At 48.5% G+C, this 25,476-nt stretch overlaps 1 protein-coding gene across 2 annotated transcripts in view; it reads right to left on the reverse strand.

Moving 5' to 3' along the window:
• Window positions 1–1,563: 1,563 nt before the first annotated feature.
• The window catches only part of Eva1c (eva-1 homolog C), a 74,119-nt gene continuing 50,206 nt past the window's right edge, over window positions 1,564–25,476 (reverse strand). For both annotated transcript variants that reach the window (XM_041673156.1, XM_041673155.1), the window contains 4 exons: window positions 15,057–15,200; window positions 11,418–11,495; window positions 8,482–8,571; window positions 1,564–2,147 (listed from right to left, as the gene is read on the reverse strand). In XM_041673156.1, the coding sequence (XP_041529090.1) occupies window positions 1,771–2,147; window positions 8,482–8,571; window positions 11,418–11,495; window positions 15,057–15,200 (689 nt within the window). In that variant the 3' untranslated portion in view covers window positions 1,564–1,770. The remainder of the gene's footprint in view (window positions 2,148–8,481; window positions 8,572–11,417; window positions 11,496–15,056; window positions 15,201–25,476) is intronic.

Below are 25,476 nucleotides of genomic sequence, written 5' to 3' on the forward strand. Positions count from 1 at the left end.
CTGTGAGACTATACCAAATGCAGTGCAAAAGTAAATGGAACACGAGTCCCTGTGTCCCCAGGACAGTGCACGGAAACAGTGTGTTTATCTGTCACATGGGAACTGAGAGAAGCCATTATATGTGGCCTCCTTCAGGCACAGAGGTGGCCAAAATAATCATGGCCTCCAGTGCCTGAGCAGTTCCTCATCTTTCCCTTAAGAAATCCGGTGAGTCTCTGCTCTAAAAAAATAATGTTGAGAATTCAAAATCATCTGTGGACTGGACATAGTGGCAGACTGTCACATGGCTGTCACATGGCTGTCACATGACTGCCACATGGCTGTCACATGACTGTCACATGGCTGTCACATGACTGCAACATGATTGTCACATGGCTGTCGCATGACTGTCACATGACTGCAACATGATTGTCACATGGCTGTCACATGGCTGTCGCATAACTGTCACTTGGCTGTTACATGGCTGTCACATGATTGTCACATGGCTGTCGCATGACTGTCACTTGGCTGTTACATGGCTGTCACATGATTGTCACATGACTGTCACATGGCTGTCGCATGACTGTCACATGGCTGTCACATGGCTGTCACATGGCTGTCACATGACTGCAACATGATTGTCACATGGCTGTCACATGGCTGTCACATGACTGCAACATGATTGTCACATGGCTGTCACATGACTGTCGCATGACTGTCACTTGGCTGTCACATGGCTGTCACATGGCTGTCACATGACTGTCACTTGGCTGTCACATGACTGCAACATGATTGTCACATGGCTGTCACATGACTGTCGCATGACTGTCACTTGGCTGTCACATGGCTGTCACATGGCTGTCACATGGCTGTCACATGACTGCAACATGATTGTCACATGGCTGTCACATGACTGTCGCATGACTGTCACTTGGCTGTCACTTGGCTGTCACATGGCTGTCACATGGCTGTCACATGGCTGTCACATGACTGCAACATGATTGTCACATGGCTGTCACATGACTGTCACATGACTGTCACTTGGCTGTCACATGGCTGTCACATGGCTGTCACATGACTGTCACATGGTTGTCACATGGCTGTCACATGGCTGTCACATGACTGTCACATGACTGCAACCTGACTGTTACATGACTTTAATCCAAGCACTCAAGAGGCTGAGGCCATCAGACCTCGGCTCACAAATTCCAAGCCAGCCTGGGATACACAGAGCAATGCTGCCACAAAATATCAAATAAATTAATTAGCTAATTCATTAATTACCAAATACCCGGTGAGCTCCTGTTTTCTGTCCTGTGGGTATAATTAAAGTGATGTTGGTCCTCTCCTTCCGCACTGTACGTTCTGGGGATTGAACTCAGGTCGTTCGGGCTTGGTGGCAGTCACCTTTTACTCCCTGAGCCCTCTCACCGCTTCTCAACACTGTAACTTTAATGACTATCTGTGGATTCCCTGTGTGCTCAGCTTGTCGGCGTACCATCTCATGAACATGCGTGAACCAGCCCCTGAGTCAATGTGAATATCAATTATATAATTATCAATGTGTAGACATGCATTCAAGCAAGTACAAGACACCAAGTCTTCTTCCTCCTCATTTATTCTGGGGTGCTGTAAACAGAGAGACGTCCCTTTGGCAGCTTTCCTGCTTCACCCGTCTTGGATGACATGACAGATTCTCCTTCATAGAAGGTACAAGAGGGGTGGGGAGACAGGGCATTCTGGATCCTTCCCTCTTCAGGAAGTATGATCTCATCCAGATGTGTCTGGTTTTCAGTAGAAGTGGCCCATGTTCCTCGGGATTGAGGAGTCCAGGCCGCTGTTCAGCCATATTTCTTGAATGATTTGCTCCCTGCGCTCAATCCTTTCTGCCAGCTCAGCGGCCTCTATGGAGCTGTAGGCTGGATACGAAGTCCTACAAAACCTGGACAGTTCCGCAGGAAACTCGGAGTCCGAGGACTCCTCCTCTTCCGCTTCCTCCTCGCTGTCTTCCTCGGCCTTGTCACTCGCTAGCACCAGATGCTCCCGTCCCTGTCCCAGCTCCTGGAAGTCCTTGGCACAGGACACTCTGATGACCAGGGCACACAGCGTGAGGACCAGGCCGATGCAGACACTAGACACAAACAGCAGGGCAGCTCTCTCGGGGTGGGCTGTGGAAAGAACAGAGAGAGGGAGGGTCTGAAAGGGTTAATTTTGGATTTGCCACCCATCCTGCCAGAGAAGCCATGGCAACAGGGACATGTGGCAAAATGGAGCTGATCCGGAGTTCTTCCCAAAAGGACATTATTATCAGGGAACAAACATTCAAATATGACCTTGTGGGAGACATATCAGATTCAAATTATAGGAAGTAGCCACCAACACTATGTAAAGCACAGGGCCTGAATGTGTTCCAATAAAACTTTATTGGTTTGAGCTGGGGGCTCTTGATTGAACACTTTTATAAATGTTCAAGCTGAGGCCAGAAGGAAGGCTACAAAGGCCAGCAGCCTCTTCGGGCAGAACCAGGACTGAATCCTGGGACTCCTGGAATGGGCTTTGGTGTGCCCAGCATTTTCTCAGTACCTCTCAGCTGCCCAGAACCCTATCCAGGCACACGGTCATGCCTTTCATTGTGGGAAAAACAATGAAGACAGTTGTCTTCCCAGCTGCTGTCTTTCCCCAGGGGTCTGGACTGGAGTCACTAAACTCCAGGGCGCTAGAGTCCCTGGCAGTGAGGGATCGCGCAGTTGAGATGGAACCAGGACACTTTATCTTCCTGAAAGTGATACCTCCCCAGCCAGCTCCCCTCCCGCAGCCCAAGCTGTCCCTAGAGTAACTCACTCATCTGTGTCACACTTTGTGACCCTTCCCCTGCCTAGCATCTCCCCACTCCCTTTAAGACCCAAAGGTCTGAAATAGCGTTGGTTTTGTCTGAAGAAGGAACAATACACCACATCTGCCAAGCTATCGGTACAGTGTGAAGAGTCAATGTATACAAAGGATTCAGTCTCGGAGCCACACGTCCTTTGTGACAGAGAGAAGGGCCACTTTCACCTCTGGGAGCGGTGGCAGATGGCCTATCTGGAGGCGCTGACTCAACAGGAAGGAGGCCAAGACCAGGGCATTAGGTCGGACCCTCCCTCCAGCTTCCCACAGATCAAAGCCGACTCCACCTCCCCCAACGTCACAGTTGCCTTCTGACGCAATTCAGATGTCGCTTGAGTGTCCCTTCAGTTTATGTGTTGGAACTGATACCTCATGAGAGGGTTTAAGAGGGAAGAGCCGTAATTCACTTCCTAGCCACTCATGGGTGGTGAAGACCAAAGGTCGCTCACAGACCACGCCCTCTTATCCAAGCAGAGGTGCAGTGGTTGACCAGATCTCAGGCTCCATGGACTCAGGTCAGCGTCTCACTCCGCCACACACTTGATCTGTTACTCTACCTCTTTATGTATTTAAGGACTTTTTGTTCCACACTGAAGTCTGAATTTTGGGACACCACACATGCGGGACTGGTGCTGAAGCACTGAGTCATACCCCGGCCCTATTTCTAAGGAATTGAGATTAATCAGATTGAGTGAGTCCTTGGGGTCCATCACACGCTACCACAAAATCAGTGTCCCCCCATCCCCAGGTGGCAGGGTCCGGGTTCTACTCCTGGGATTCAGGGGTTGCTCTTGCCACCGGACTCTGTGGGGGCCAGTGGCCGAGGCTGGGGAAGAGGAACAGCTTCCGGCAGTCCCAGTGGGAATAAAACTTCCTCTCCATATGGAGTGACGGTCACACAGCCACCAGAGTGTAGGCAGATGGCACCTTAGGGACGAGCTGGCCTAACCCCTGGTGTAGCTTAGGACTTTCCAAAGCCACCACTGACTGGGACCTGGGCTTACACAGAAAGCACTTCCTCCATTTTCTAGAACCAATGGACTCTCTTCTATCATCTCTAGATAGAATGAGATGAATGAAGATGAACAGATAGAGTCTCGAGATGCAGTCTTTCTGTTGTGGTTGAACAGAACCTTCAGAGAGTTTCTGCTGTATTCTAAATTTAGCCCCAGTCCATCGCAGGCTAGAGGGAATGACCCCAGGAGCCTTAGAATGGGTGCCAGAGGCCTTTAGGCTCCATTTGCTCTTTAGATACTCGTCTGGGAACAACACAAACTCCAGTTCAAATTTAGTCACACCCAGATAAGCCAGCAGAGGCCTCCGTCTAGGGTCCCTCTCTTGTGGGACTTGGCCGGAGTCCTCGAGGAGGAAGAAGCACACAGTGTTTGGGGACAGGTCTGACAGCACTCAGGGATGTGACAGGATCGTCTGTCAGAGCTGGAGACCCGGGGACACTTTAGAGCACACGCCCACGTGACAGTACCGTGCCACTCTCTGTTTGTCTGCCCTGAGGGGGTGGTGCAGCTGGCTTTGGGATGTGTGATGAAATCTCTCCTCCTTCATACAGCTCCTCCGATGTCCTAGAATTCTGTTCTGAGAACAGACATGGTTGCCTTGGCTGTGCTCCCAGATCCCAAAGACACCCCCAAAGTTCTCATTCGGCTTGCCTGAGGCTGAACACACATGTACACACACCACAACCCCCAACAGTGGGACAGTGATTGAATATTGAGTCATGACAGGCAGGCCTGTAGGCACAGATGAGGTAAACACCCAAAGCCAGATGCCAATAAGACACTAATTTGGTGTTCTGGGAGGGGTCATTTATTTATTTCGAGAGCAAGACTAAATAAGTCCCTCATGCAGGGTGCAGTGGCTTCTGCTGAAGCACCTAATGAACTGTATTCCTCAGAACATACACGTACACACATAAACACATGTGCACACACACGTACATACATAAACACATGTGCACATACTGCTATCCCCCACCTGAAGTCCCCTGTATCACAAACAAGTGCCACCAGCCTTACCTACACTCACACAAACAGTATACAGCATACAAGTACCCTGCCCTACCACACACCACAAACACAAATGTCCGTACACCAAATATCTACCACACACACCACCCATCACACTTACCACGTCTATCACAGACATACACCAAACATTCCACAAGTACACATAGATAACACACATCACACACTCACTCACACACACACACACACACACACACACTCCACACACTCACACACACATACACACATGTGTGCACATCACACACATACTTCCCCTTTCTATGGAAGATGCCCTTGCAGATCACGTCAATGGCCAGAGGGAGCACGGTTTAGCAGAGATCTTAAACACTCTTGTGTCCCTTCCATCAACCTCAAGTTTCCCTGTGCAGGTCAAGGCCCTTGGTTTTGGCTGCCCGTCTGCTTGTCCCTGTACTTCACTGCATAAACATGGCAAAGCTACTTGGTGGCCTGACTTTCCCTCAGTTTACAGGAATATTCCCTGCTCAAGCCCTTGGCTCCCCAGCTGCTCTCGCCAGTGGCCTCACTATCAATGTGTCCTATCAAACAGGAGCCTGTGTCCAGCTGTTGGACCCTAGCCCTGAAGCAAGGCTTTTCAGACCCACGCCTGTCTTGGCTGTGACTTGCTGAGATGAACATAATGAAACATCTCTCAAGAAAATTAAACAACATCCCATCGGTCTTCACATTAACAGGAGCATTATTCTGGGTTGTAGAAGCTAACGAGACGGCTCTGGATAAAGGCTTTCGCCACGTAAGTCTGACAAGCTGAATTTGATCCCCAGACAGTGGTAGGAGAGAACCAATTGCACAAAATTGTCCTCTGACATTCACGTTCGTGCCATGGCATGCGTGCACCCACAGACACAGTTTACGTGTGTGTGTCCGTGTGAATGCACACCCACAGAGGCTGAAGAACGGTGTCAGGTTCCCTGAACTAGAATTGCAGGCAGTGGTAAGTCTCCTGACATGGATGTTGGGAACTGAACTTGGGTCCTCTGCAAGAGCAGCAAATACTCTTAACCACTGAGCCATCTTTTCAGAGCTATTAAAAATAAGTTGTAAATTATTAGATGATGAAAGTATAAGACAGCCATAATATCAGCTTGGGATTTATTATTCAGCCAGTTGTTAGCTACTCACTGTGTCCTGGTGCACCCCAGAACTGTCTAGACATGGAGATACAACAGAGATAAACTAGATGACAGCTGTCTGTCCTTAAGGAGAGTAGACAGGCAAACACACCATCCAGACGTGTAGCAGGATGAGCACACAAAAGGACAGAGACAGGGATATTTACATAGCACTGGGTAAGAGGTTCCAAAGCCTGAAGACAAAGTTCTTTGTAGAAGCTGACTGACAGCCTTGCCCCTCACCCAGCGTGAAGCTGGACACAGCCGCTGTCCATGGTGCCCTTGGAAAATGGCTCAACTCCTCTGACCCTCAGCTCCTTTAAGCTTTTATAAAATTCAGGATCAGAGCCCCACCCCTCAGAGTTGCTGCTCTGGACTGATCATGTTCCCCAAATGCATGCTAATGCCCTAACCCCTAGTATGACTTTGCAGACAGAACTTTCTGGAGCTAATTAAGGATAACAGAATGCACCAGCAGGTCCTCATCTAATAGGACTGGTGGGTTTAGAAAAGTTCACACGCTCCTCTTCCCACCCCCACTACACAACACACATGCCCACAGGAGGCCGCAGCCAGCAGGTGGCTGTCTACATGCCAGAAGGAGGCTCTCGATCATGGGCTTCCTTCCAGCCTCCCTCCAGAACTGTCAGAAAATAGGAGTTGTTCCTTAAGCTCCAGTCTACAGTGTTTTGTTGTGGTGCCTGAGGAAGGATGGCATCCAGAAGCAGAAAGCCCAGCACGGCTACACCTCAGCCAGCAGCATCTCGGCTTCTCTTCATCATCCTCCTCCACTTGAAGGGACTTTGAAACTATAAACATACTTCCAAAATGGTGTGGGAGAATTGTCTGTATTCTATCAAATATGTTTTAAATAAACACTGATTGGCCAGGCAGGAAGTATAGGCGGGTCAACCAGACAGGAAGTAGAGGCAGGGTAATGAGAACAGGAGAATTATGGGAAGGGGGAAGCCCATTCCTCCCAGTCCTGCCAAGAGCACTCAAGAAGCAGGATGTGACTACCCTACTGAGAAAGGTACTGAGCCATGTGGCTAACATATACTAGAATAATGGATTAATATAAGCTACAAGAGCTAATAAGAAGCCCGAGCTAATGGGCCAATCAGTTTATAACTCATAGAGACCTCTGTGTAATTTCTTTGGGGCTTACCGGCTGGGGGAACTGGGCAGGACAGAAACCCCAACAAACAGCCCTCATGTTACACCAAAAGCCAGATGTTCACATTTGACTTTGACAGTCATCAGGAGCAGAAAGAATGGACACAGGAGAGAAGTGTAAGGGGGGAAAAAGGCAAATAACCATGCAGGATAAGGCGTGCTCACGGGGTAAGTCACGCTCACGGGAGGAATGCTGAGTGGGAAAATGATGCAGGCACGGGGTTCTGGGGCCAGGCTCTCTAGCTCCTGTGTTGAGATGTTTCTCTAAGCCTTGATTCCCCTCGGAGGAAGCTCTGCCCACGTAAAACCAGCTCCGTCAGGCTTACATAGCAACATGCACACATCCTCATACTGTGCTTTTACGGAAGATCTTGGAGTTTCTGACCTCTACACAGTTTTGATTAATGTTCCCCTGAGACCTAGAGTTTGGCTTCCATGGTGGCCTTGGGGGGTGCTGTGGACTTTTAAGAGGTGGGGTAAATGGGAAGCCTTTAGGTCACTAGGCATGCACTAGGGGATTGGAGAACCCTGCTCTATTCCTTTCTCTCCCTCTCCTCTAGTTCAAAATGTGCTCACTCATGACGCCCACCCTCACCACAGCCCAAACTGATGGAGCCACTGGACCTTGAACTTGACCTCCAGAACCATGAGCCAGGATGCACCTGTTTTTACTGGAGGAGTCCTGGGTCTTGTATTAAATAGTGTGGCTGGATGATGGCGCCTTCCTTGAGCAGGAAGCCAGCACTGAAACTTGCAGACAACATTCCAAGGTACAATCTGTCCTAGGTCATGCGGGAAGGAGCAAGGAGTGCACATTCCTCCTCAGAGAGGACTGCACATGGCCAGGCCTGGAGCAAGCCCTCAGCCCTGAGGAGATTAACCAGGAAACCTGGCAACCACAGTCATTCTCCAGCCTCCTGAGGTGGCTGTCATCCCACGGCAGGACCTGTTTTGCTTCTTATGTGGTCTGCCTTGTTTTTCTTGCAGCTGTGAGTAGAATTCAATAATCCTAATTCTTAGATCTGGGGAATGTATTTCTATTTTTCAAGAGGGGAAATTCCTTTGGAGACCAAACCCTCAGCAACTCAGTTTTATTCTTGCAGGTCGCTTGGTTTTATGGCCGCAGCTGTATTTGCATCCGGGCCCTGTGCTTCACAACACTGCAGGTACACCTTAAAAGCCACTTTTCCCTTGTTATCATAGTATCCATCAGTGAGGAAGCGAGTAAACCCTTCTGCACCCCAAGAAGCTCCCATTCGTCCACCTACCTCGAATGTAAGCAAACGCAGCCAGAGAGTTGCTGACAATAACACCATCTTTCCGCACAACCCTCGATCCACTTGGGTCGAATTTTATACCTGCAACATGCAAAGGCCGTTGGTCGGAGGAGTATGGGGTATACCTGTCCTAAAAGCCCTGTTGACCCTCACCATTGGTCAGAGGAGTACGGGGTGTACCTGTCCTGAAAGCCCTGTTGACCCTCACCGTTGGTCAGAGGAGTACGGGGTGTACCTGTCCTAAAAGCCCTGTTGACCCTCACCGTTGGTCAGAGGAGTACGGGGTGTACCTGTCCTGAAAGCCCTGTTGACCCTCACTATTGGTCAGAGGAGTACGGGGTGTACCTGTCCTGAAAGCCCTGTTGACCCTCACCGTTGGTCAGAGGAGTACGGGGTGTACCTGTCCTGAAAGCCCTGTTGACCCTCACTATTGGTCAGAGGAGTACAGGGTGTACCTGTCCTGAAATCCCTGTTGACCCTCACCTGGGCCTGCCTCAAGAGTGAAAAGTCACAGATGTCACACTGCTGGGCTTCTGACTAAACTGTGGAAAACTCAACATTGAGTACTGAGGCCTAAATGTGAACTGTCCCTATGGGCTCACGGGCTGGAAGGCTTGGTCCCCAGCTGGAAGAGCTGTTTGGAAGCCTGTGGAACCTTTAGAAGGTGGATCCTCACTGAAGGAAGTGGTTGGTGGAGGTGGGCTTTGAGGTTTATAACCTGACCCCGCTCCCAATTGTCCTCTGGTTCTTGACTGTCTCACTATCCTGCCGCCATGATGAACTGCATCCTTTCCTAAACCATGAGCCAAAATTAAGCGTTGTTTTTCTCGGGTGTTTTGTCCCCGTCACAAGAGCAGCTCGTCCATCTTTGAAAATGTCAAACGATTAAAGGGATTCAAAGCATTTCAAAGTGTTGGTTCCAACTTCAGGCGTAGCTCATGTACCCCTCTCCAGAACAGATCGTGCTAGTCCATGCCAAAGGCAATTGCACCCATCATGTCTCTAGGAGGCTGGGTAAATAATGTCTCATCTTACCCAGGAATAGAATAGTGTCTGCTCTGTGGACTGAGATACCACAAACCTTGGGTTGTGAAGGTAGGCAGGGGAGGATTGTTTGTTTGATCTCTCTCTCTCTCTCTCTCTCTCTCTCTCTCTCTCTCACACACACACACACACACATACACACACACACACACACACACACACACACACACTGGCCTGCTTTTGGATTCAAGGGCACTGCCCTGATGGACACCAAGCAGGTGCCAATGGACCAGTACTGGAGCGTGGGGAGCCCTGGGAGGATCACACAGGGCAGATGTCTCGAAGAAAGATGGAGATCTGGGGGCTGCACTGAAGAAGGACAGGGACCCTTTAGGATGGGAGCCATGTGAGGGGAGGAGGGAGCTGAGCTATGGAGCCTGGGAGACAGGGTGTGGAGAATGCTCTGGGCTAAGGGTGGCTTCTGTGTCTTGGCATTGCGTTTCCTATAGCAGGAAGGACACATGCAGCAAAGCACGGAACCAGTCCTCTGTGTCAGAGATGCCCAAGCCCACGAATTCAACCACAGACTGTGAAAAAAGGCCCTCAGAAGAAATATGAACGTGTACAGATTTCTTTCTTTCCATCATTTCTTAAACGAAACAGCACGACATGGCTTTGGCAATGTGACAAGGACTGTAAGCAATCTAGAGAGTACAGCAGGGTTGTGTGGGCTCGGTGTAAATACTGCGCTGTTTTATTTAAGGGACTCGAACACTTTGCTGGTTTGAGCAAGTATGGAAAGTTCTAGAATCATTCCCTAAGACACTTTTATGAAAGTAAAGTATAGTAAGAAAAAGTTTACTATACTTTACTTTCATAACTGGGGGCAGGCATAAGTAAAATAAAATAACACAAGACAAAACCCTTACTACTCAAAGTTAGCATCATATGCATTCTGTGGGATCTCCACAGTTCCTGTGAAGAACTCAACAGGCCTGCAGAGTGAGTTCTAGAACAGCCAAGGCTACCCAGAGAAACCCTGTCTCAAAAAAACAAAAGCCAAACAAATCCAGGCTGGCAGCGACGTTCAGTGGGCTGAGCCGAGGGTGTGAGCTCACCCCCAGGACTCAGAGTGGAAGAGAGAACTGACTTCTGTAACTTGTCCTCTGCATCCACACTCACATGCATCCATACCCACTTACACACACACACACACACACACACACACACACAATCAATGTTAAAAATAAAATCAAGATATCTATGTCCCTATTTATACAGGCTAGGTGGGGAGCAGAGGGGAGAGTGACCTTTAAGGACTGGCAAGGTCAGCTGGCTCTGGGTCCCAGCTCTGCAACAGCTCCTGTATCACCAAGAACCCAAAGAGTTTCTGAGGAGATCTGCTCTTCAAGGTGATTTTATTATTATTGTCTTTTAGGGAGAAAAAGAGGCATGGAAGAGAATGGGTTAAACTTATTTTACTTTGATTTTAATTCTTTTTTGAAATCAGACACTGGCTGCCACATGTGAGCACCAACCATGCCCTGTTGGTACCACCAGAGCAGACCAACGTCTTAGGCCCTTTCACTCCAGTCCGTGTGCCTGACTGCGCTCATGGGCTGCTCACTCCAGTCCGTGTGCCTGACTGCGCTCATGGGCTGCTCACTCCAGTCCGTGTGCCTGACTGCGCTCATGGGCTGCTCACTCCAGTCCGTGTGCCTGACTGCGCTCATGGGCTGCTCACTCCAGTCCGTGTGCCTGACTCCGCTCATGGGCTGCTCACTCCAGTCCGTGTGCCTGACTGCACTCATGGGCTGTTCACTCCACTCCGTGTGCCTGACTGCGCTCATGGGCTGTTCACTCCAGTCCGTGTGCCTGACTGCGCTCATGGGCTGTTCAACTTCACTTAAGAGGAAGTACTAAGAGTAAGCCATAAAAATTACCGTATTCATCATCTTTCTTCAGAGAAGGGTTTAGATTAGCAACGGCTGGGTCCACCGCTGTGAGTATGTTCTTGGGAACTAAAAGTCAAAAAGAAGTATTTGAAATATGTGCATATTAAAAACACTTTTGCATTTAATATATATTCAAGGTACAATGTAGATAAAGATTTGCAAAATACTTTTCAGGTCACTTATTGCCTCTCTCTCTCTCTCTCTCTCTCTCTCTCTCTCTCTCTCACACACACACACACACACACACACCACACACACTGACACAAATGGCACATACGAGGTCTTCAAATGCCCAAGACAGGTGGAATCTTCGGCATATATCTGCAGTATTTTCTAAGGAGCTGGCATTGTGGAGACGGCCCAGAGGTGAACAGCGTATCTGATGCCGCAGAGGGCCCAAGTTTGTTCCCAGCACCACGCTGGTAGCTCAGCACTGCCTGTAAGTCCAGCCCCAGGGACCCACCTCCCTGTTCTGGCCCCTGCAGGGGACCTCTGCACAAACACACACACATGCATATTTAATATAAACAGCTATTTTCTCTTAAAAGTTCCTAAAGCTGGGAAAGCTGTGGTAGTAGAGTTTCAAGTTTGACGTTGGCTTGGGCTACACAGCAAGACCCCATCTCAAATAAAACTAACGAGGAAAATAAACAAACTAAGGTACACTCAGCTAATGGAAAACACTGGTAATAAAGGGAGCACAGGAATGAATCTCCGTGGGAGAAGCCAGGCACCAAAACCATCTATTGCATAATTCCATTTCTGTGAGCGGCAGAGAGAAGTTTGGTCTAGAGACAGAAGTTGATTAGGGCTCCCAAAGGTGAACAGGGTGCAGAGCATGGGACACTTCAGGAGAGGGGCATGAAATTGGGTGACAGCCACACAGCTTTAAGTGCAGTGAAGTCCACCGAGGTGTCTCACGGTGGGAGAACAGCAGGCTGGGAGAACGCCTCAGAAAGCTGCTAATGGAGACAGGAACATATCTGAGAGGCAGGAAAGCAAACTGACTTGTCAGGACCCCCTCCCCCCTCCTACTCTGCCTTTTCTCTGAACTTTCTCCTCTCTTCTTCATAAACCAAGAGGAGCCGAGCAATCTGGGCTCACATGGTACACTAGACATAAGAAAGGATGTTTTGTGGGAGACGGATCAGCAAGGTCATCCTTGGCTATGTAGGGGGTTCATTCAGAACTAGCCTGGGCTACCTGAGATTGAGAGAGGGAGAGGGAGAGGGGGGGAGGGAGAGAGGGGGGGAAGGAGGGAGGGAGAGAGGGAGAGAGAGAGAGAGAGAGAGAGAGAGAGAGAGAGAGAGAGAGAGAGTTGTGAAGGAGAAACACACTGCTGCCAACTGGGAGAAGGGAGAGGATGCCAAGTATTCTAGCGCAGAAAATCGCTTATTTTCATTTTTGCCTCAGCCCAGATGATATCTAGTGGCAACAGGAAGTAGAAGTGAAGCCAACACAAACCAGGCGAGATCTGCAGCACCACTTTCGCGGAGACCTTGTAAGTCATCTCCAGCTACAAGAAAACCCCACTTCCTTCTCTGAGTGCTTAACTAAATTCTTCTGGAGACATCCCAGGACCAGCAAGCACAGAACAGCTCTAAGCCGTGAACCTCCCAATCCAGGAGACCCTGGTGCCTTTATGCCTGTCAAGGATGGGGTGGCTTCACGGAGAGCCACAGCGGAGATGCTGTGAGAGACCCTCTCGGCAGGCTGCAGGACACAGCACTGACCCTAGGAACACAGCAGCACTGGGAAAAATGCTTTCTACCTCAATAACCTCTTGCTCATCTCCGAGTCTCAAGAATACTCTCTCTGATCCCCTGGCAGCAGTAAAACCCTGGGTGTGCTGTCTTTCCCCATCAGACGTGGCATTTCTTTCTCAGGTCTCTCTCCTGGCTCTCTGTGAATGGCAGAGGCTATAGAGATTCAGAACTGCAGAGAGAAGCTCAAGGGGAATGGCATTCTGGGATGAGCTTTGTCAACAACCCAGCAGATCACGCAGCTGTGAAACACAGGTCACCATAGGAAGCTTGCTTGTTTACTGTGTTCTCATGGTACACGTCTATAATTCTAGCGCCTGGGAGACAGGAGAGTCTGAAGTTCACAGTTGTCTTTGACTATACAGTGACTTTAAGACCGCCCTGGATGACATGAGGCCCTGTTTTTCAAAACTGGTTCAGAATGGATTATAGTGATGCCAGTATTCTTAAACTGCTTATGATGGCAGTTGCATAATTTCACGGACATTATAAAAACCATAGACTGTTTGTTTGACCAGGCACACTCTGCATTCCTATCTCAATAAAGCTGTTTCAATAACCAAAGCCTAGTGAACAATATTCTTCAAGGGAGGCATCAAGTTCTTCATTGTTGGACTTCCCCATTTCCCTTCTCTTCCATGCTCATTTCAGAAGAACAACCAGTATGTCGAGATTATAGACTGGACCACCACAGTATCCTGAAAACCGTTGCTGATTCGCTTTGAAGTGGTTTCCTGAAGATGGAATCCAAGTAGAACATGGATTTCACTTCCTTCTAAAGACACTGGACCAGCAAAGGGGCTGCTGCAACCCTGGGGAGCCTGTGCTGTACTGTATCCATGCTGAGGCCATGCAGCTAAAGCAGTTGTTGGCAGCACAGTGGGCCATCAGTTAGGGCCTCCAAACGGTACAGGAAACCTAAGGAGAAGCCAAACTCACACGACACCAGTACACTTCAGGGCTCCCTAAAAACCAAGATAGAATTCGTTCGTTCTCAGTGACCTCAACTCTGTCCCCAGTTGCTTATTCTCCCTACTCGCCCCATCCACGGCCAATCTGATTACCTTGTGTGCTCCCAAAACAATTTTTGACCAAAGAAATCCCTATTGCTTATCTGATGTGAACGTCATAAACAAGGCTAACTGAGAGAAAAGGTCTGGGTGTGTGTGAGGTGACTCAGCGGTAACCAGCTGAGCGGTGGGGCTCTTTCTGTCAGCAACCAAATGGGGTGTCACCCTTCACGGCAAGTGCCAGTGTGAATAGACTCGAAAAAGTGTCCCTTCCTTTGATTTCAACTAAAAGCGTGCTGGGAAAGAGATGTTGTATACAGCCCAAAGCGTTCCTGTCTGTCGTGATCATTATTGTTGTTGCTTTGAAATAGGAACTTCTACGTAGCCCAGGCCAGCCCTTGAATTCCCAGCACTCCTTCTGCCTCAGCCTCCTGAAGGCTGGGGTTGCACGTGTGTGCTGCTCCACCCACGTCCTGTTTGCCATCTTTACGGGAGGAACTCCAGAGGAGTCTCTGTCCACCATTTTCACCTTTTAATGTCTACACTATGATGCTGAGCTAATCCTAGGAATGTTTCAGCCATCTTTCCTGCTCACACTATGAACTCCAACTGAGCAAGCCCAGTACTGTAGACCACCCCCAAGGTGCTTTCCTAGACGTATAAACTTGAATGACACTGGTGAACTCCTTACTTGCCAATAAACCTCTCTCCGGTCTTCCCTCTTTTGCTTGTGCTTATTGTCCATGCATGGCCCACTATGTGCAATTAAAGCATCACACACACTCCTGTTTGGACATGGCTACCATCTCCCGACAGGCATGTGTTCACAGAGCTGGCTGAGAGTTTTTTCTTACCACAGGCGTAGGCGACAGTGAGGTATTTTTTCACTCCTGGAAGACAGGGGCTCCCGAAGTGGTAGTTATCGACGAGGACCTTGCATCTCTGCTTCCCATAGCACCTCCTGGACAGGACTTGTAACGCCGTGTAAGACAGGCAGTCTGGAAGGGAAGGGACGTGAGAGTGTCAGGCTGGTCGCACTTGGCCGTACAGCTTACAGCACTTTCTGTACATACATTCACCAAACTTCCAGTCAAACAAAGACTGTTTCTCTGCTGATCTGTCTTGTTGAATTACCCAAGAAGCTCTGTACTAGCTTGGCCATCAGCCTTCAGGACGCCCTGAGCTCGGCCTAAGGACCTGCCGTCACCATCTTGAAATTCTGATGTAGTCGTTGTCAATGCACCTGCATGTTTGCCTTGCCCCGGGCTCTGCAGCCTGGCATTGGCCGTAGATGCAAAGCCCCGAATGAGGCTCTTATTTACTTCATGGCCACAATGCTTTGAAGTATTTGCCTTGTTTAAGACTTCCTTCTGCATGACCACAAGCTCCATGTGGGGTATGTCTATGCTGTTCATCATCCGGTTCCCACTGCCCAGTCACTGTAGGACCCCAGTAAGCAACTGATAAACAGATGGAAGAAGGAACTAGTAAACAGGCACAAAATCACATGTCATTATTGTGGGTGGATTGGCTATGCCATGCTTTGGTGGTTCCCTGTAGTGTTGGGGGGGAGCTGAGATGTGTTGGGGGCTGAGATGGCCCAGCAGTTAAGGGCACTGCCTGCTCTTCCAGACCATCTGAGGTGTTCCCAGAACCCACAAGGAACAGCTCACAGCTGCCTGTAAACCCAGGAGAATCTGGTGTCGCCTCCTGGCCATACAGGCACTGGGAGGAGGAGACAGGTTAGTCCCTGGCACTTACTGACCAACTAGCCTGGCCCACTTAGTGAGCCCCAGGCCAGGGAGAGACCCTGTCTCAAGAGACAAGCTAGCTGGCATGTGAGGAACAACACCCGAGGTTGACCTCTGGCTCATAGACACACATCCACACATGTGCGTTCTCACACACACAAGCACATACACATACAAAATAGTAGAAGAGGCCTTGAAGCGGGCTGCTGGCTCTGCCTCCTCTTGTAATGCCCTGGACTGTGACAAAATGCCAGCCCTCGGATGCTGACGGGAAGCCAGGGCCATGCTCTTAGATTTCTCAGCTCTTGCAATATTGAGCTAAATATAAACTCCTATTCCTTCCAGGTTACTTGGTTTCAGCTCTTTATTAACAGAACATTGGCTACAGTAACAATCCTAGACTCGTGAGTCTGCTGCGGTTAAGATTCCGAGGGATGTCGCAGCCGGAAAACACAGCAATGACTGGGAGTGCAGCATCAGACTGGCCACTATTCCTGCAAAGCCTCCGCTTCCCTACTTGGACAACAGAGAACTGGCTCACGGGCCCGTGTGATTGTCATCTGATATCCGTCATGGACGGTATCTAATGCTGGCACCCAAGGGACCTGGTTAGCATCACTGTCATGACGTTATCACTGGCACTGGTGTTAGACGTCACCACAGTCTTAAATGTCCTCCCACAGCCTTTTTGCTACAGCATCGCTCCCCAGCTAAGCACTACTGGAAGGTAGACAGGCCTGGTGAAAGGTCCTCCAGGCATCAAAGACATGACCTCGATGGGGGTGCTGGCCCCTGGCTCCTTCCACTTCCTCCCTTTTCGGTGTCCTGGTCGTGAGGTGAGAGCTTTGCCGAACCACACTCCCACAATGGTGTGCTCCGCACCATGAGCCCAAAAGTATGAGGACCAATCAATCATGGACTGGAGCCTCTGAAAACTAAGCCAAAATAAACCTCCGGTCTTCGTGTGTTGGTCCCCTCGGGTGTTTTGTGACAGTGCAAAGCTGGCTAACACAGGAAGGAAAGCCCTGTTTGGGAAACCTTCACGGCCTTCGTCTAAATTATCTGCCATCTCTGCTCTTGTGAAGGAAAAATGTATATGCTACATCCACAACTAAACGTTAAGGCTTAAACGGAGGTGTGGAGGGAGATGAATGGGGACCCCCGAGGATGGCAGAAGCCATTTTTGATTAAAAGGGAAAAGCAGGTTTATCACCCCAACACACTTCTTTTAAGGTCCTTCCCAAGGTCTTGAGAATTAGCATGGTTTGAAAATGGAAGAGTATGCACGTGCATGCTTGGTTTACAAACAATTCTTCTGAGATAGCGTCTCGTTCTACATACAGCCCAGGTTAACCTTGAACCTGTGACAATCCTCCTGACTCTGTCTCCTAAATGCCAAGATTGCACGTGTAAGCCACCATGCTTGGTAGCTTCCTTAATGTGCTCTGTTTGTTTTATCTTCGAGACAAGATCTTACCGTCTATGCCAAGCTAGATTAAAACTGGTGATCCCCTGCCTCAGTGTTCTAAATCTTGGTATTATGGGCCTGGACTTAAGTTCCTTAAATGCAAAAATAAAAATCTGTGTTGAAATAGAAGCCAGTGTTCGAATGGTGAGAGTCTTGGGGTATGTTGTTAAAAATGTAAAAGTTTCTGCAATGGTATTCGAGCTATTCTTGTAAAACTTAGCTTTACCCAGAAACTAGGGAGGGAGGATTTCTCCTCTCAGACACTATGGAGGGTTTATGTTTTCAATATTCTACCACTTTATTTATTTATTTATTGCTTTGTAGGTATGTAAGGCAGAGTAGATATGTTTTTGTTGTCCTCAGCAGCTTCATTATAATTTAGTTTTCTGAGCTAAGATTATTTACCAGTTTTTTTAAAAAACTGTTCAGAGGCTGAAGAAATGGCTCCACCCTAAGTTTGGTTTCCAAACTCACATTGAGATCCTGACACCCCCTTCTGGCCATCTCAAGTACTGCACACAGATATGGCACACACACACACACACACACACACACACACACACATAAAATCTTTTTTAAAAGTTCCGTTTCTTCTAAGTCACATTTTGTATGTATACGCCAGACTAAAACCAGCCCCATCTCCACTGGCCTTCCCTCCCCTCTCCCCTAAGTAGGAATTCTTAGGGATTCTCCAGGGAGTGAAGGTGAATACAGTCTCTGTAGATATTGCCTATACAGGGAAGACTGTACCCGTGTGAGGTTCAAAATTTGTCTTAGGAATCTGAGGTTGTAAAATACAACTCTTATTTTTGCTTTTTACATAACTTCATGTTTTCATGTATAAATAAAACAACACAGGAGAGAAAAAATCCCCGGCAAATGCTGCTCTTCAGGAAAGAACCCCCCTGAGCTCGTTAACCTTTCTGAGCTGAGTGTGGGTGCACATGCCTGGGAGGTGTTGGCAAGAGGATCAGGAACTTGTGGCATTACTGGGCTATATGAGACCATTTTTTCAAACAAGAGATGGACCGGCAGTTAAGAGCACTTGCTGCTCTTGGAGAGAGCCTGGTTGTGTTCCCAGCACCCACAAAGTGGCTCACAATTGTCTGTAACTCCAGTTCCAGGACATCTAATGCCGCCTTCTTCTGACCTTCATAGGCACCAGGCCCACACGTTCATATATGCAAGCAAAACACTCATGTACATAAACTAAACAAACAAATCTAAAAATGTTTAAAAGAACATCCCTTTGCGACTTTCCTCTGTGTAAACATCCTCCTCCCCCCAATGGTGTCACACATATTTAACTTTGCATGGGGCTCTTCCCCTTTATCAATACATTTGTGACCATGTAAACATAAGCTCTATTTTCAGATTTTTATTTTTAAGTGTGTGTGTGTGTGTGTATGTGTGTGTGTGTGTGTGTAGGTCAGTGTGCGGGTGTGTGCATGTGAATGCTGGCACCTGTGGAGGTAAGAGGTCTTGGGATGATCTAGGAGCTGATGTCACAGGTGGCTGGGAATCTGGTCTGTGACCTTGGCAAAAGCAGTGCATGCTGTTAACCACTGAGTCACCTCTCCAACCCCACCAGCTTAGTTATAAAGAGCTGCCTTGTTTCTCATCTGCTTGTAAACCCTGTGCAACATTCAGATGCTATCCCTCCCCATTTTTTTTCCTTTTTTTTGGTTTTTCGAGACAGGGTTTCTCTGTAGCTTTGGAGCCTGTCCTGGAACTAGCTCTTGTAGTCCAGGCTGGCCTCGAACTCACAGAGATCCACCTGCCTCTGCCTCCTGAGTGCTGGGATTAAAGGCACGCGCCACCACGCACCCCCCCCCATTTTAACACAATAAGCAATGTCACGTTGAACCTGCTTAGAGCTAGACATTTGCATGCGAATATGGGACTTTCCGTGGGAATTCTTCGTCATAGTTGCTCTGCCAGAGAGTGCCGGAGGATGAACCCTGGGACACACTGACAGGCTGATATTTAGGGAAATAGTGCCATTGTGTACTACCGATGTAAACGAATATTCTAGAAAGCTGACATTTCTTAGAGCTATGAAGAAATAGATGCCTGACCATTTCTCTTTTTTAGAGGTGGTTGCTATTAGTTTTTTTTTTTTTTTTTTTTTGAGCCAAGGTCTCATGTTGCCTGGGCTGGCATCAAACTCAATTTGTAGCTGAGGATGGCCTTGAACTTCTGTTCCTCCTGCCTCCATCTCCCCAGTCCTGGTATTATAGACACGCATCACCATGCCTGGTTTATGCAATGCTGCGATCAAACCAGAGCCCGGTGCCTTCTGTGCAAGCACTCTCCCAACTGAGTTACATCCTCAGGGCAGCCTCAACATAGTCTTAAAGACTAACAGAGAAAGAACACAACCTTCCAGGTCAAGGATAGGAGGACCCCTGCTTAAAGAATCCGAGCGTACTCCATACTCTAGTGAGAGAACGTACCTTACCCCCAAAGATCTCATCTCTCACCAGAGCATTTATCTTAGCCATGACTTCAGGAAGTGGCCAAGGCAGCTCAGGGCTGACTCAGGGCTGCCTGTGCCCTTGTGGGTGCCGAGCTCAGAACCATTCCCAGGCCTTTGTAGTTTCTTTAAAGGTGGTTACGGCCCCGCCCACACAGGTTTTGCTTGCCCCGTCTGATGCTGCCAAGCTCCCTCCTCCCCAATACATGTGATAACAAGATACTCGACCATTTGAATTCTTGCTTTCTGGCAATTGTTTAGCACTATGACTGAAGTTAATCACTCTTGCAAGCCAGTGTTTATTTAGATAATTGGACTGGCTGCTCTTAAGTGGCCCCGTCTTGGCAGTGGAGAGTTCCTGGCACCTTCATCTTGGCTGAAAAGTCCAGGCCTGCCCACACTTGGCCTTGGGACAGCCTTAGCTTAGCCTTTGAGGCCCATTGTGTGGTTTCTCATTCTCTTATTAAGGAAACAGCAGAATCCCTGGAGCCCACCCAGAAAATGTGACCATAGCAGGAAATGACACACCGTGGCGGAGGCACACCCCGGTGCCCCGTTCTTTGGGAAGGCTCCCTTCTGGCTCAAGTTAAAGGGCTGCTCTGACTGGTGCTCACAGGCTGGTGACGGCCCATTGAACTCGTGCCTTTCCTGCATTTCCCCCTTTCCCAGATGACCTTTAGTGGTAACAGGCCTGGCTGGCTTCAAGATCTTTCAGAAATGCCTCTGGCTGGGTCATCCTCCATGCAAAAAACTCAGACCTCATTTTGTTTGACCCCATAGGACTATAAAATGTCACTTTCTGTTGGCACTCATTAGCTGTTGCCTTCCCTGTTGATGTTCATTTCCTGGGGTAGCAGCAACGTACCAGCCTCACACCCGGAAGCCAAGACTGAGGAGTCAGCAGGGCTGGCTCCCTGGGGCCTCGGGCTGACTTGTCTGTCTTCACGTGGCTTTTACACTGCACACGCCTGTGTCCTGACTGCCTCTTATTATAAAGGCATGAATCTGATCGGGCCAGGGTCCTCTTGAATGAGCCCACGTCAACTTAATCTCCCCTTTATAGGTTTTATCCCTAAGCCAATGCAGATTCTCAGGCACTGGCAGTAAGGATTCCAGTGTCCGAGTTTTAGTGGGACATCATATGGTATTCAACATGGTTCGCAGCCATAGTTCTCTCCAGGGATTTATGTCCACGAATTCCCTCTGCCCACATGCACCAGGCCGGATCTACACAGTATGACAGAGAGAGATGATTGACTTCTTATTCTTTTACACCCCGTTCCCAGAAGCCAGCTCCCACTTCACAAAGACAGCCCGGGCCTGTGAGGGGAGGAACTGAAGCCTATTACCACAACCAGTGCCAACTTCCTACCGTATCAGTTGGCCACCTTGGAAGCTCGGCCCTCCAACCAGAGCTGTAACCTCGGGAGACCTCCCCACATCCAAGGCAAGAGCCTCCGCTCTCAGATGCCCCTGAATTCCTATCCCACAGAAGCCGCAAGATGATAGCGTTTTATCAGAGCCCATTAAGGCGTGAAGTGTTTTATTACATAGCAATAGGAAGTGAATACAAGGGCTGATATTTAGGAATGAGTGGCTTAGGTAGTAGCTTTGGTACAGGGCAGTGGACAGGTTAGGAGGATCTTGATGAGAATTTTGGAGAAAAATTAGCGGTTTTGATGGAAATCCCAGCATCAAGCATCCTTATACCCTGAAGTCAAGAGAAGCTCCAGTGTGGCTATCCCCGCTGAACCCCAAATGGGGACAGCAGGCTAGACGTTCTCCCAGGTGTCTGGCCTGCTCTAGCCATTGATTTGGGCATCAAGCAACGTCTGTTTATCTTTCTCTCAGCTATGGCATAGGAACACGTCTACCTGCAGGAAACGGTTGTCAGAAGTCCTGCCCTAGACGAGGCTGTGATGTGCAACCAGAGCGGATGACCTCAGCGCCCACCTTCCCATGCTTGGCCTGGCCTGCTGCCTTTCAGATGGGAAATGGGGGCCACTGTCTTCTCTGGGGCCCCAGAACACAGCCACAGTGTAAGCGCTCTCATGTCCTGTGCTCAGTAAGACAGCGTGTCCCCATTGATAGCGAGTCTCTGGGCAGCCCTGGGGACGCCTGGCACAGCACAGTAGCATCATCCCTGTGACTTCGAGGGTGGCGCACAACACAGTGAGATCCACCATGGGGAGTCCTCTCCTAGTCACTCCGTCAGCTCCTCTGGAAATGGTTCTACACGTGACACAGACAGAATCTAAAGTGGTCAGCACTAATGGAACTCGGGGGACTCTTACTAATAATACATTAATCCCAGCACTCAGGAGGCAGAGGCAGGTAGATCTCTGTGAGTTTGAGGCCAGCCTGGTCTAAAGAACTACACGGAGAAACCCTGTCTCAAAACAGAACAAAACAAAAAATCCTTTAAAAGGAGACATAAAGTTGGGAAGGAGACAGGATGGGAAGTCCAGGGGGAGCTGGATGGCGGCAGTAGGAGTTTAAGATTGTATACATGTGTACTGTATACATGTATGGAGATTCCAAATAGTAAGTAAAATGTCATTCTTAAACCAATAGCCAGTCACATGTAGCAAACCTAAACTACAAGTTCAGAAATATTGGAATGTGGGTTATCCTCTGTTCTACTAGAAACTTGAAAAAAGTTTATGAGCTTGCTCAATCAGTCAAGACTCCAGCAGGGAGCAAAGGGGGAGAGGCTAGAGAGGAGAGTACCCACGACCCATGCCAAGCATGGGGACAGGCTCACAGCCATCCGTCATTCGAGGAGGGCAAATTAAAGCAACGTTACAGGCTGTTTATAAACCTTCAGAAAAACCAAACATCAGACAGCCAAAGTTGCAGGGCAACCCAAACTTCTACCTCACTATTTATATATGCAAATTAGTATACATGTGCTTGCACATGCAAATTGATAAGTTTATACATATAAGTCAGGAAGCATGTGATGATATAAACAGACTGCACCCTCTTTTGATATAAAACATGTGAGAATTTATCCCAAAGACATAGCCTATTAAAAAAAAACTACCATCACATAGTCTACAAAATGTATTCTGAAACTCAGAAACAACAAAACCCTCCCAGTGGGGAGTCCTCTGAGCAAGATGGCAGGTAGTGTTGGGGGTCACCTGGCCACTCAGAAAAAAACCACTGCTATAAAGCTAAAGGAAAACAGGCCTAAGGAGAATTACAAAATTCATTCTTAGACATCAGGGCTTAAGAGAAATTCAGAAAAATAAATATCTTGTCATTTGATTGGTAAAATTGTATCTGAATCTTATTATTATTACTCTTTGATGTTCCTGTGTTTGTGTCAAAGACAACGATGATGTTTTTAAAAGTTCGAGAAATATCTTCTTCCCAGCCTTTGAATGCTGAAGCCATGCTAAGCTGTTGGTGAAAGCCAGAATGGTCCTTAGCCACTATGTGCCTGACAGGCGTCTCATCTCCACCAAAGCGTGGGCTTCCAGAGGGCTGTGCTGAATCTAAAGCATGCAGACCCGCCAGACTTCAGCTCATATGCATAGGAAAATACACAACCCAATCTGAAAGCCAGATGCTCTGGGACGCCAACCACCAGGGCTCCCCTTCAGAGGCCCCTGATGAGAACCAGCCCTCAGTTCTCGTGTGCGCATCCATCTGAGCCCATGCCAGGTCTAGGGTGAAGTCCAGTGAGCCTTTCCCCTTCTTCAAAGCCATGGCTGGAACAGCGAGAAGAGGTCACACACACACACACACACACACACACACACACACACACACACTGGCAGCCTGTGGCCCGGATGTGGCCTGTAGGCATGTTTTCTTTGGCTTGTTCAGTGTTTTAAAAGTTGGAACATTTCACTTTTTTTTAAAAAAAAAAAAATCTGGATTTCCAGAATCTCAGGAAAGCTCAGAGGCCATGTTAACATCAGACCCACATCCCAGCCTGCAACCTAGAGGGTGGACACATGGCCGTGCTTACAAGGGACTCTGATTCATTCACCCACCAAGGATTCACAGGGCACCCATCCTGTGACAAACATTGCTCTGGTCACTGAGAATCCCTACAGTCCCTACAAAGCTGAGCCTTTGGGAGAATGAGCCACCCATTCATGGCATGGAGGTTTCCACAATGAAGACAGAGCTGGCAACAACAAGGCGATCTTCTGGCAGGTGACAGGGAAACCTCTCCAGTGTGACATTCAGGGTGACTCCTAGGCAGAGTGACAGAGCTGACCATACAAAGGTGTGGTGACAGAACAGCCCAAATCAAAAGAACAACTTGTGCACAGGCCTGGGAGTATGGAAGGACACAGAAGCTACAGAGGTCACGAGGGAGGGCCGTAGAGAAACAGGACTATAGCGGGCTTCTAAGTCTGCTTACAATGGGCAGGGTGCAGGGTTTTCCACAGCAGGGGTGTGGTCTGTTTAACTTAAGGGAAATCTTCCAGATGCTGCTCAGTGGAGAAAGGAGGGAACCTGGTGGTCCAGATGAGAAATGCTGAGAGATGCCTGGGAGCCAAGAGATCAAATTGGAGGTGTGCTGTCACCAGGGGGAGACACTAGGGTCAGAGAGGAGGTGGATGGGCCACCTCGGGAGACATGGGTGACGTTAAGTATATTTACACAAAAGGGACAAACGGATGAGTTTATGGGGAGTACTGGCTGGGTGCAGTCAGCAACCTTGATACAGTTTACCTGTCCAAAGAGCACAGGCTTCTTAGCATCCAATTTGACAAAGAATTATTAGCCTGCAAAGGTTTGCAACTTCTAAAAGATTTATCTATTTTTTTAAATATTTATTTATTATGTATACAATATTCTGTCTGTATGTCTGCAGTCCAGAAGAGGGCACCAGACCTCATTACAGATGGTTGTGAGCCACCATGTGGTTGCCGGGAATTGAACTCAGGACCTTTGGAAGAGCAGGCAATGCTCTTAACCACTGAGCCATTTCTCCAGCCCCTATCTATTTTTATTTTATGAGTGTCTCTGCATGCATGTATGTATGAACACTGGAAAGGTGCATGGAGACCAAAAGGGGCTGTCTGTTCCTCTGGAGCTTAAGTTATATGCAGTCATGAGCCACCGTGTGGGTGCTGGGAACCAAACCTGAGTCTCTGCAAGAGCAGCAAGTGTTCTTAGCCATTGAGCCATCGTTCCTGCTCCAGTTTATAGCTTTACAGTTTTTTAAAAAAAAGTGTGTGCGTGTGTGTGTGTGTGTGTGTGTGTGTGTGTGTGTGTGTGTGGTGCATGCCTGCATAGAGGCCAGAGGTCAACATTAAGCATGTCCGTCTTCTGTGCTCCCCTTTATTTATTTATTGACAGAGGGTCTCTCACTATATCTAGGTCTCATCAATTAGCTAGATTAGCTGACCCAAAAGATCCAGGTACCTTCCTGTGTCTGCCTCCTAGTAATGGGATTGCAGGAGTGCACTCCCACACTTGACTTTTCAAAATGTGATTGCTAGGGACTAGAACTTAAATCCTTATGCTTGCATAGCAAGCATTTTACCCACCAAGCCATCTCTTCAACCTGAAGGTTGGTAACTTTGCATGCATGGTTCCGACCGGAGGAA

The sequence above is a fragment of the Microtus oregoni genome, unplaced genomic scaffold, assembly GCF_018167655.1.
Source record: "Microtus oregoni isolate MIOR12 unplaced genomic scaffold, Mior012 000023F_ref0000262, whole genome shotgun sequence".
NCBI lineage: Eukaryota > Metazoa > Chordata > Mammalia > Rodentia > Cricetidae > Microtus > Microtus oregoni.